The 13,238-nt window shown below is 35.9% G+C and overlaps 1 protein-coding gene across 1 annotated transcript; it reads right to left on the bottom strand.

Moving 5' to 3' along the window:
- Nucleotides 1-878: 878 nt before the first annotated feature.
- Nucleotides 879-2,081, bottom strand: LOC139432517 (uncharacterized). Its single transcript, XM_071201205.1, has one exon. The coding sequence runs from the start codon at nt 2,079-2,081 to the stop codon at nt 879-881; it is 1,203 nt and encodes a 400-aa protein (XP_071057306.1).
- Between the last annotated feature and the right edge of the window lie 11,157 nt (nt 2,082-13,238).

Below are 13,238 nucleotides of genomic sequence, written 5' to 3'. Positions count from 1 at the left end.
TTAAAAATCAATTTCACACATGTTATAAAACCTCTCGCCACACTAATACCAACTTTTATGTTAAATCTATCGATGGAATATAAGGTTTCACCAATAAATTTATTTTCTTTCTCTATATCGTCACGAAACTTCTTCCATTGTTTATTAATTGATACCCAGTAAGGGTTTTCAGAAATCTCACACCCAGTGTTAACATCCATGTTTCATCAAATTCAGTTGTACACTGAATAGATTTATTTTTTAATGATATGATACATTTCACACCCCCCTCCTTCTCACAATAAATTTTACAACTATTATAATAATAATAAAACTACAGTCAATTTTTTATTTAAAAATTATTATATTTACGACTTAAATACAAGTAACATTATGTTGATTACATAAAAATTTTTGTAAAATTAATACATTGTTTTGTGAACATACTGCAGGAGAGCCGGTGTGGAACTAACATTGATTGGTGTTCTAACGCAATATCCGTTAGTATTGAATTGCTGTTACGTGTTTTCAAAAACTGCTTCTTTTGATTTCCCTTAACAAATATTTGATCGTAGGAGGAAATTAAGGTATCAATTACATTTAGACCTTCTGATTGATTTATCCACCCATCGCTATATAGCAACCTGTGATGGTTGCGTTCCAAATATCTCACTGATCTTTGATCTCGAACGTTTAATTGTTGGAATGGTATACTAGCTTTTAAGTGTAAATGTATTATGTAGTCGGTGGTGATATCCAGAAGAGTAAATTCTTTAACTTCGAATTTAGAATAGATGTAAAACCCCTGAACGTCTACAACCGCGATTTTGAACTTCATATTGTAAACTAACATATGACCTCATGTGTAATTTAATTTATAATTACAGATACCTCCCCACTCAAGGTTTGTACGTATACATGGATTCTTGAAGTAGTATACAGTATGCTTTTGTATCAGGCGGAAAATCTTTACCGCTTTGAATTTCGATACGCACCTCACATGATGCGGATGGGGCGGCTTCTTCATCGTTATTCTTAGTGGTATCCACCACGAATAAAGGCCTCTTTTTAAAGCTTGCGAAATCCATAATCGGTTGTTTTCGAGATGTTTCCCAAATATACGGTTGAAATTCGGTATACATTTTATATAGTTCAACATAATTTTCTTTCGCAAACTCCAAATTCATCGACTCGAATGGATAGCAGTATGAGTTTAGATATACTTTAAGATCTATAATGTTCAAGTGATCGAAAAGTGTACAATCTGAATTCGGCTGATCCTTTCGATTGGTTTGGAGTGCAACTATAACGTATTGAGGTCTACCTCTGTTAGTTGTTGACGTGACCGACCAAATCTCTTTATTTCCCTTTCTCATTGAAGGTAGCTCATAAAAAGACCACTTCCGAAACGGTACGGGAATGTTTGCGTTTTTATTTAAGCCATCTAATAGCTTCATCTTTATAGATGGGCTTGGGTACACATGTTTCGCCAACAATGTGACTGTTTTTACAGTAAACTCTGCGGTGCTAGAATCGGCTTTTGATGCAGATTTATTACAATTGGAGTCAGTACGACTTCTAACAAATCTAAATTTGAAGCGACCTCTCATAACGTGATTATAGTCTCTAAATAATCCGAAAATATGACTTAATGGGATTTGAAATGTGAAATCCTTGTTCGCACTAACTGTAGGCAAATTTCCTTCGGGTGGCCATTTTAAACCAGTTATTTCTAAAGATTTGCATTCCATTTCGTTTTGTTGAAGTAGGGTTCGAATCAATGATGTTAAACCGGGTTCACGTACCCATTCGATTTCAGTACCGTTATGCTCAAATGCGATATACTCAAATAGATATGTTGGTAAGTTGTGCGTTAGCTGGATAGTATCAGTTGGATCGTTTAATTTTTCTTTGTAATCTCCCTCAATACGTATATAACTTTCGAAGAACGAAAATAAAACATCGTCTTGGTTCAGTTCAATGGTGAATATATTGTTATTTTGAAAACAATTTGTGGAGGGATAATAACTATGCACTTCTTCTCTAGCGATCGAATTATCCACGATGGGTTCGCAGTATATATTTAACTTTTGTGTAGACATGATAACCCAACTGCTCGAGAAAACGTCTGTTGTCCGCTCGCAATGAAGTCTTTCTTTTAACTGATCTAGATGTTCTCTTTCCACCTGAGTTATAATGTTTTCTTTTGGTAGATGATCGCTGTTGAGGATCGGTGGTTTTTAATTGGAACAACAGCCCCATTATGAAGTTCGTTTTGATTCCAATCTAATAACAATTTCTTCTCCACGAAAGTTTACCAATTTACCACGCTGATCGAGTAATCTTAGTGTAATGTTCGATATCGGACGATCGGTGTCCACTGATAAGTAAATGGGGTTCCTTGGCTCTGTATTTATACTGAAACCAGGATCCACAGTTGGAGCGAATTCATATAGCGTGTGAGATAATTTGTTATTGTAATACGAGCCGGAAATTATATTACATTCCACTCGAACGGATATCACACGTATTATATTTACCGGAAGATCTGATTTATGCTTTATCGATACATCTAGTTTACGATTGGAAAACCCCAATATACAGTGTGTCACCGGATAGGTGAAACGACTCTTATAAAAGGTAAATTTTTTTCGATATTAATTGTCATCTTTTGGGGTTTAGCCCTGCTTGATTAACGACTAATTTTGAACATATTATCAATTATTAAAAAACAAGTGAGCCTTGACAGTGAAAGAAAAACTCTTTTTGTGGCAGGTAAAGTACCTTTTCTGTTTACAGTACGTGGAAGTGTTACTAAGAAGTTTTGTTCAGAATGAAGGACTATGGGCATATGCAAATTTTCGGGTTGATCGGCCTACTTTGAAAAAATCCATATCAAACAATTTTATTTCTAACAAAGACTGCCATGGAAAAACAAAATTGCTTTCCTGTCACTGTTAATCTCTCAAACTGTAATTTAGTAAACTTAAAGTGTTTTTTAAACAGAATGTTAACATTACAGGAAAAAGTTTACGTGATTCAGTGTTATGGAACCGGGAAAAAACCGATTATTGCTTTATTTTGTGAAAAATTTCCAAATACTGCAATTAAAAGAAGTACTTGTTGGCGTTTAATCAAAAGATTTCTTACAGCAGGAAGTATTCACTCTAAGAAAAAAAAAATTATGATGAAACTGATTAACTATGATCAACTGTTTTCCTTTGTGGGCGAACACACACTTAATTTCTTGTGAACATTTTCAGAACGGTTTGTTTATTTCTCCCTAATAATCTGAATCTCATAACAAAAAGTCGTAATAAGGTACTACTGACGAAAATAATAAACAATAGGTTTTATCAAAGTAGGCTGATGAAAATTTGCATATGGCCATAACTTTTCATTCTGAATAAAATTTCTTAGTAACATTTTACCATACTGTAAACAGAAAAGGTACTTTACCTGACACACAAGAAGTTTTAGCTTCAGTATCAACACTCACTTGTTTTTTAAAATTTGAAAATATGTTCAAAATTAGTCTTTAATCAAGCAGGCCTGAACCCCAAAAGGTGACAGTTAATATCGAAAAAAATTTACATTTTATAAGAGTCGTTTCACCTATCCGGGGACACACTGTAGAAGCTATCGTATTTGGTTGAGAGAAATCTATCTCAAAATAATCGCTTTTTATTTCACACTGCAACAAGGTGTTATTGTTAGCCTTGAGTGAGAAAAAATTTTCAGGATCATCTATATTATATCGTATTCAATCCAATACGACGTAAAATCTCTTTTGTAAAAATTTCTCAATGTCCGTTATTTCATATGCACCAGTAGGAATTTTGATTTCCTGTGGTAATGGCTCCGCCGCTACAATCGATTGTCAGCTTTTATTAATGGGGAATTTTTCGGTAAAGTAAAATTTATCATTTACTCCTTGTTAGGTATACTGTTATACGTATAGAATCCAATAAGACCCAGCGAGTAACTTGAGTTAGGGTCTAATTCTATAGGCGGATAATAGTCTTCGGAGATTTCGCTTTTTGTACTGACCAGTGTGAACGTCTGCGACATTTTCGGCATATATCAAGATTAGGAGTCTCTCTTAAAAATCGATGATTTTTTTTTTAATCGATAGGAAATGAGTCAAAAGAAGCGTAAATGATAAAAAAAAAGTGCGGAAAAGTGTAGTACTTACCGAAAAATCACTTTAAAGTTGCGATTTGACGTTTTGTTTTGGAAGTTCAAAGCAATGTTAAAATTGCATTTTCGTATTAAATCCTAACCTCAAATTGTTTAATTTATACCCACGCACTAAATAAAAACTTATTTTCACTAAACTTGTTGAGATTACAACATATTTTCGGATGAAAACCTTATTTCTTAGGCTATCAAAGCATAACGACAATTACCTGTCGTTAGATAGAATTGTTTCTACCAAATGTGTGCTAATAGACTTTATGTTAATAGATTGTGTATCAATTGATATGTCAAACGACTGAAATATCTTTGTATTGTAAATATAAATGATAAATAAGTATAATAGCTTATTTAATAGTACCTTACTTAAGTTAAAATAGTTAATTAATTAAAAATTAATATTAAACAAGACGTTACAAAATAATAATAAAAAAATGACCCGTGTGACGATGGCAACAAACTGTGCATTTAACCAAATGACAATTACCTACAACTGACAGCACAAGCAATGTTAACCATGTATTTTCGTATTAAATCCTAACCTCAAATTGTTTAATTTATACCCACGCACAAAATAAAAAGTTATTTTCACTAAACTTGTTGAGATTACAACATAATTATTCATAATGAGACCTATGTGAAGTTAGTCCCCAATTAAATAGCATTTTACATGTATAGTATTTTGATTATAACATGAGAACCAGTGAACCGATTTCGATAAACAATGTCTCATTCGAAAGCTTAATCCTTGGCCAATACGAAAGTGGAAATGCCCGATTTGAAAACTCTTTCGAATTTCGCTAAAACGCCAAAATAATGCGAAGATACACGAAAATAACACAAAATTGACCTTCTTTAAGTGGTGATAACTCGTAAACAATGTACCCGATGATCAAGATCTATACGTCACTCGATTCGTCATAGTGTCTTCTATCGAAATCACAAAATGTTCGATTTCAATTCTCTCCCGCTAACTTTATACAGCCCTCGGAATGACACCGTCTTCGGCTCGTTGTTTATGCACTTGTGAACGCTCAAAAGTATAGTCCCCAATATAAAAAAATTAATTTAAACTAAATCGACTATAATTAAAGAACAGTTTGACGGATTTTAATGTTTTATATCTCAATCGAAAGTTTGTGTCTGGCTGAATGCTGTTGTCGAAATGCCCGATTCGAAATATTTAAGGATTTTGATTAAAACACAACAAACGAATTAATTAACCACATCAATTATCTTCGTAACTAATTGACAAATTTTAGTCATCAAAATCTCGGTCGAAAGTATGATCTGCAATGAATGCGAAGGTGGAAATGCCCGATTTCAAAATTTACTAATTATGTGCGTACAGCCATTGAAATGACCCCGCGAGAGATTTCGAGTCGGGCATTTCCACTTTCGTATTGGCCAAAGATTAAGCTTTCGAATGAGATTGTGATTATCGAAATCGGTTGGCTGGTTTTCTTGTTATAATCAAAATACTATACATGTAAAATCCTATCTAATTGGGAGCTAGAAAAATTTGGAGCTAACTTCGCATAGGTCATAATGATTAAGTGTCTGTCGTTACATAGACTGTGTGTCTATTAACTATGTACAAGAGCGTCGCCAGCTAGGAGCAAAGATAGATTCGAAAAAAGAAATTGAATAGAATATAAGATACAAATAGATTCTAAAAATCTATTTGAAATGTTTATAATGTTTGTTTTTTTTTATATGTTCTAACTCAAAATCTAATTTCTACACAAAATTCTTATTTGGGCGATATTACATCGATAAAAGCAAGATTGACGATTTTTAAGCAACATGTATATTGTAAAATTATACGAAGATGGGTTTATGGAAAAGTTGAACTTGTTCATTCATAAGTAAATAGTTATTATTATTTTTATAATTTGTTACACGAATGTAAAAGCTCAACTCCTCCATAATTTATATTATGTTCAGTCTTTATGTGGTGCTTAGAAATATTGGAATTTGCTTTAGTTTTATGTTTACGAATTCTAGTTTTCAGCCTCCTCCACATTTGTCCGATAGCAACAAACTTTCCAGCAACAAACTTGTATCTGTAATTTTTTATCTACTTTCTTAGCTGATATCTTTCTTATTATTAGAGATAATTCGAGATAATAATTAGAGATTCTTTCTCTATCTAAAACCGGTCTTTGTCTGTCGATAAGTTAATATTAAGATCAATCTGTACTTAAACTACAAAGCGGTGGCTCTGTACTTAGATTAAATAGCTTAAAATTACCAAACTTCAAGCCTTTGTGCAATTGTTATCAAACCGAATTTTAAAAAACTATTATCACACTCGGAAAGAGCGCTCTTTAAATTATCTTAACCCGGGTTTTCGTTGGTAAATGTCTATCGGCGACATGCTTAAATCGCCCTTAATATACATCCCTACACGCAAAAACGCTTAATTACTATTCCTTTAAACAAATGTCTTATTTGATAGGGGGAAAACTATAGAAGTATAGATCTATCTTATCTACAATTTTCTGCTCTTTCTAATGGTGTATAACACGCGGCTATCGCTGCTTGGTTATAGAGTTTTTTCCTGGTGATATAAGAAAGTTATTGATCCCAACAATGTATAAAAGTAGCTAAAACGTGTGAATTTGGTAATTTTTTGACCAAAAACGTCCTTGTGTAAGTCTATAACTTCATGATATACTTCTATAGTTTTCCTCATATCAAATATGTAAGAAAGTTGTTTAGAGGTAGAGCAATTAAACGTTTCTGTATATAGAGATGTATATTAAAGGTGATTTAACCATGATGCTAATTGATATTGACCAACAAAAACCCGGATTAAGATATTTGAAGGAGCGTTCTTTCTGATTGTGAACACAGTTTTTCAAAATTCGGTTTGATAACAATTGCACAAGGGCTTGAAGTTTGGTAATATTAAGCTATTTTACGTACAGAGCGGTGTTCTTCATCTTTTATTGATTTTAATATTAACATATCGGCAAACGAGGACCGACGATTTCATAAAGAAAGAATCAAGCTTTCATATGGTGCATTTAGTGTTCTACTATATCTAATAATAAGAAAGATATCAGCTAATAAAATAGATAGGAAATTGCGGATAAAAGTTTGTTGCTATCGTCAATCGGGCATTTCCACTTTCGTATTGGTCAAGGATTAAGCTTTCGAATGAGACATTGTTTATCGAAATCGGTTCACTGGTTCTCATGTTATAATTAAAATACTATACATGTAAAATTCTGTTTAATTGGGGGCTAACTTCACATAGGTATCATTATGAATAATTATGTTGCAATCTCAACAAGTTTAGTGAAAATAACTTTTTATTTAGTGCGTGGGTATAAATTAAACAATTTGAGGTTAGGATTTAATACGAGAAAATACATGGTTAACATTGCTTGTGTTGTCAGTTGTAATTGTCATTTGGTTAAATACACAGTTTGTTGCTATCGTCACACGGATTATTTATTTATTTTTATTTTGTAAGCATGTCTTTTTTAATAACTATTTTAATTTAACTAAACTACTATTAAATAAGCTACTATACTTATTTATTATTTATATTTACAACATAAAGATATTTCAGCTTTCAGTCATTTGACAGATCAATTGATACACAATCTATTAACACAAAGTCTATTAATACACATTTGGTAGAAACAATTCTATCTAACGACATTTAATTGTCGTTCTGCATCGATAGCCTAAGAAACAAGGTTTTCATCCGAAAATATGTTGTAATCTCAACAAGTTTAGTGAAAATAAGTTTTTATTTAGTGCGTGGGTATAAATTAAACAATTTGAGGTTAGGATTTAATACGAAAATGCAATTTTAACATTGCTTTGAACTTCCAAAAAGAAACGTCAAATCGCAACTTTAAAGTGATTTTTCGGTAAGTACTACACTTTTCCGCACTTTTTTTTTATCATTTACGCCTCTTTTGACTCATTTCCTATCGATTAAAAAAAAATCATCGATTTTTAAGAGAGACTCCTAATCTTGAATTATTCCACATTTTCACTCAAATGAGTTATTTCTTATGTTAAGTAGGAAATGTATACATAATTGACCGCAGTTATACGGGTTATCCTTTTGAAAATTATCGTGGTTATACTCATAAACATTTTTTTAAGTATTTTAAAAGTTCTTTAGGTGGTTTTAGATCTCCATAACTGTCGAAATATAACACCCTATTGCCAAATTTTTTATAGGCTACCCAATGGGTTCCGCTACCTCGGTGATCATCTAAATTTACAACAGCTGACTCATAATATTTAGGACCTTCTTTAGGCATTCCATTTCGCATATACACTTCGCGAAATTTTGGAATTTTGAAGGTTTTAGCGTATTTTATTATATCGAGATTGGTTAGAGGTCTATTAGGTAGCCTAGTTAAAAGTTTTTTTGTTGCTTTTTACTTAAATATAAACCCAATCCTTTTTTATACTTTTTAATATAAAGTCCACTTCCGGTTTCGCCAATCGCGATAGCTTCCATCGCCTTATTGTGTCGTTCAGCTTCTTTCAACTTCTCTTTAGCCTGTTGACCACTCTTCACCGCACGATACACACCAGCCGCGCTGCCTGATAACGCTCCGAGAGCTGATAGTCCGGCGAATATGGCTGGTAATATCGGCAGTATACCACCAGGTAACGGGATTGTACGCGGAATTTTAACTTTTTTCTTTCCACCCACAGGTTTAACAGCTATACGAGCACTTCTAAGCTAATCTAGCCGCTTCCCGTAAATTATCTGTTGTTTTGGGTAAATCTTTAGCGATTTGCTTTACCAACACGCTTTTAAATGCTTTTTTTTTTAATATTTTTTTTATCTTTTAATCTTTTAATTATTTTTTTGACCCTTATGACCCATCCCCAATTTTCGTTTAACTTTCATAGCGTTTGTAACTAACCAAGCTGATGCTTTTTCCACCAATGTCGAATCTTTCGCTTTCACTCTCTCCCAAGCGTTTTCCTCCAAACGTCTATCGGCCATGTGACGTTGTTCTAAAGAATTATTTTCCGAGTACGCTATATCGTGTTCTCTACAAGCCTGATCTAATGGATTTATTCCTTTATCACCTCTAGCCAAACGTTTCTTCAATTTTGTTCCTGGTCCACAAAATTGATAGCCTGGAACGTGTAACTCAACGGGTAGTTTATTGATAAGTGTATTCCGCTTTCTCCCGCCGTCGCAGACGTACTATCTTGAGTAAACAGCCTACTCAACTGATGCGGTTTACGTTTTCACATCCCTTATATACCCGCACATGAAGATTAAAACTCATTTTAGTTTTATAATGCGTGTAGTGCAACACCCATCTCTCACAATGTCGTTAACCGATCGAGATCGGTTAACGATGATGAAACCGATAACCAGTCGTAGACATGGTGATCTCATACCGAACAGTATACTAGCAATATTATGCGATCCGAGCGGATGTGGGAAAACCAATTTGATGTTAAATCTCATTTTCGATAAAAATGGTTTAAATTTTGAAAATATTTATATATACTCAAAATCTTTACATCAACCGAAATATGAATTTTTAGAAATGATTATGAAACAGTTACCCGAAATAGGACTTTATAGATTCATCAATAATGATGCCGTTATAGATCCTTCTGAAGCTAAACAATACTCAATTTTCATATTTGACGATGTAGCATGTGATAAACAGGATAAGATTCGATCATTTTTCTGTATGGGACGACATAATAATATTGATTCGTTCTACCTTACGCAAACCTATACGCGGATACCTAAACACCTAATACGTGACAATGCAAACGTCTTAATTCTATTCAAACAAGATGAGGTTAATTTAAAACATGAGTATGATGAACAAAGAGGCCAGTTGGCGGCGCGGTAATTAGGAATTTTTGTAGGTTGTTTTGGAGGAAGGGTTTTCGACCCCAGGAGGAGTGGCGGGCGTTGAGGTCTCCGAGGATAAGGATTTTATTGTATGGGATTATCAGGTTATTGAAGTCTCTTTTTGTTAGGGGGAATTTGGGGCTGCTGTAGAGCGTGGATATGTGGAGATTGTTTTGGAGGTTTAGGGTGATGATGTCTAGGTGGTTTAGATCGGGCTGGGAGATTTTGATGTGTGGGATATCATTTTTTACTAATATGGCTACATCTCTGGAGCGGCGGGTGAAGTCTTTTCTGTAGACGGTGTAGCCGGGAAAGGATATTCGGTCGGTTGGGATAAGTTTTGTTTCGTTTAGGAGTAGGATATCTATTTTGAAGCGGGATAGGAACTCATTGATTTCTGAGATTTTAGGGATGAGGCTGTTTGAGTTTAGGTGGGCGATTATTAATTCAGACATTGGAAAGGTTTTGAACAAAGGTTTGAGTGGCTTGGATAAGGTTTCCGGGAGATTTATCGATTTTTAGTTGGGATATGTACTGTTATAGGGCTTGGATCAGTGCTGAGAGGTTGATTAAATTATTTAATTCGGACATGAGGGTGGTGAGTTCGTATAAATCTGAGGTGTTTGTTTGTTGAGGAGCGGAAGGGTGTTTGTTTGTGTTGTGCGGGGGGCGGGGGGAGCGGTTTTGTTGCCGGCGATTATGTTCCACGGCGTGGTCATTGTTTGGGGAGCTGGGGGAAGGATTTTTTGGGAGTGCGTTGGTGCTTTTTAGGGAAGCCTTACGTTTCTCTTCCTTAGGGCTTCTGCATACCTGGGGCAGTCCGTTGAATTCGCCGTATGTGGGCCTTCGCAGTTGGCACACGACACCGGAAGACCGTTCTCGCGGTTTATCGCGCACTCGGTCGTTTTGTGGTCGCCCGTACATTTTACGCACTTAGGTTTCGCGTAGCAATTGGACGTTGCGTGTCCCCACATCTGACAGTTTTTGCACTGGATTAACATTTTGCTGTTCTTAACATGGTCCCAGAACACGCGGGTTCTGAGGACATATCTAATCGTCTCTTGCACTGTTTTTAAAGATTTGATTTTCGCGAAAGTGACCAAGAATTTAGGGAATTTCGTTACCCTCATCCTGAAGCATTTGCTGACTTCTATATCGTACTCGTTTAGTATGTCTTCTTGGATTTCTTTGGGTTCAATTTGATGCGGGAGACCATCTAGGACAAAGGCTTTTTCCCGCTCTTCTTTTGACGAATGCTACGTTGTTTAATTTTGGTTCGTCATGTTAATAGTGCATTGCCCGTTAGAGTATCTAAGGGTGTAGCTACTTTTTCCGACCCATTTGTTGAGGTCGGTGGTGATTTTGGTGTGGTTTGAGTGTCCGTCGATGTGCATGTGCACGGGGGGACAGGATTTTTTGGGTTGGGATTGGGGTTTTGTTATGGGGGTTGTTGATTTGACGTTTGTGTTGCTGTTTACTTCTATTTCCTCGGGGAGAAGGGAATATTTATCCGATGTGGGGATTGTGGCAATTATTCTTGCGGTTGAGGTTGAGGGAATGGGTTGTGATTGTTTGGAGGGTTTGGGGGAGTTTGAGGTTGTGGTCTTACTGATTTTCAGCTTTTTGGGGCATTGCGAGTCGTCGCTAGAGACCGCCATTTCTTCGGAAACTTCTGACGCTACGGAGTGTTCCGTAGTGACTGTAGAGTCGGAGTCTTCTTCGTCGTCAGTTGCTTTTTCGACGTACGTTTTTACTTTCGTGGTCGTGTCCAACAGTTTATGTTTACCCATAACGAGCCGCGTTTTACTCAGTTTTTAAACTTATTTCTTCTTTTTATTAAAAAGTTTTTAAACTTAAAAGGAACACTTTGACCGTTTCGATCGCACTCCGGTACCTGCGTCCCGGACGGACCCGACCCTTGAGCCGGGTTTCTTTGTTCGCGCTCGTAGTTTAGTTCCGAAAATAACTTTTAATTGTTACGACGGGCACAACGTAAGAACACGTGGGCACTTATTAAAAAACAATTAAAATACACTCAGGAGAGAGGTAAAAAACGATCCGCTCGGTACGAGGGCTCGAGTTGAACTGGACGAGAACCGGTACGTTCAAAGTGGTATGGCCGTTGTCTATAGTTAATGCTTTATTGCGGCTTACGTTTGTCCGCAAGTCGAAGCAACTCACTGCAACGCAATGCACATCGAAAACCCGGTCCGACCGATGCACCGCACGTTCGTACCCGAGTCGCACATTGTCGACCTGCGCTGCAACTCAATGCACATCACGGCAAATCGAAGCGATGAGACGCCGGACCCGTTTTCCGTTCCCATACGAACTCGTACCATCGAAAAGTTAAACTATTTTAGAAATTTAATTTTTTCTATTTCCCACTGAATAGTACCTACTTTTAATGCAATCCGGCCAACCGGGTATCCCACTGAATAGTACCGACTTTTAATGCAATCCGGCCAACCGCGTATCCCACTGAATAGTACCGACTTTTAATGCAATCCGGCTAATCGTGTATCCCACTGAATAGTACAGACATTTAATGCAATCCGGCTAATAGTTTTATCAAAAGAAGGAAACATTTATTTATATCGCCCGTCGTAAAAGTTACATCCACCGTTAAGGATTTTACGGGGTATGAGGTGCGGTATGAGAGCGAGCGGGTAATGCAGCAAAAGACCTGATATGCGCGAGCAATACATGAGGAATACTTAAAAATCACAAAAATTCATACAAAAATCTCGATCGATGCGCGATCGATTGCGCGTGAGCGAACATCACTGTCTTGGTTACACCTCACACTATATTCAGATTTCATAGCAAGAAAAAAAAATAAATAGGCGGGAGCAGCTCAATTTTTTTCATTTTGAGGACCACAGCCAGGTATGCGTTTATTGTTTCCCACTTGGTTTGGTCGCTAAACTTTGTAGCGACTACTGTTTTTTCTTTCAAACAATTTTTGCCTTATGCCATGCCATCTCCGGTTGTGGAAAATCTGGCATAAATCCCCGCCACAAACATTGTGTCCCATTTCTTCATAGTTTTCTAAAATATCCTGGTCCCGAAATCGGTCATCAAATTCCTACCCACACACCAAATAGCCCTACACCTCTTCAATGGGATTCAAATCGAGTCAGCGTGGAGGCCATTTTAACCTTTCTATATTATGTCTTAACAAATATTA

The sequence above is a fragment of the Onthophagus taurus genome, unplaced genomic scaffold (assembly GCF_036711975.1).
Source record: "Onthophagus taurus isolate NC unplaced genomic scaffold, IU_Otau_3.0 ScKx7SY_22, whole genome shotgun sequence".
Lineage (NCBI taxonomy): Eukaryota > Metazoa > Arthropoda > Insecta > Coleoptera > Scarabaeidae > Onthophagus > Onthophagus taurus.
Note: the sequence above shows the minus strand (reverse complement) of the source record. Positions and strands in the feature narration are given on the sequence as shown.

Excerpts from the sequence above, each read along its gene's own strand:
- LOC139432517 (XM_071201205.1), bottom strand. The coding sequence starts at position 2,081 with ATGTCTACACAAAAGTTAAATATATACTGCGAACCCATCGTGGATAAT.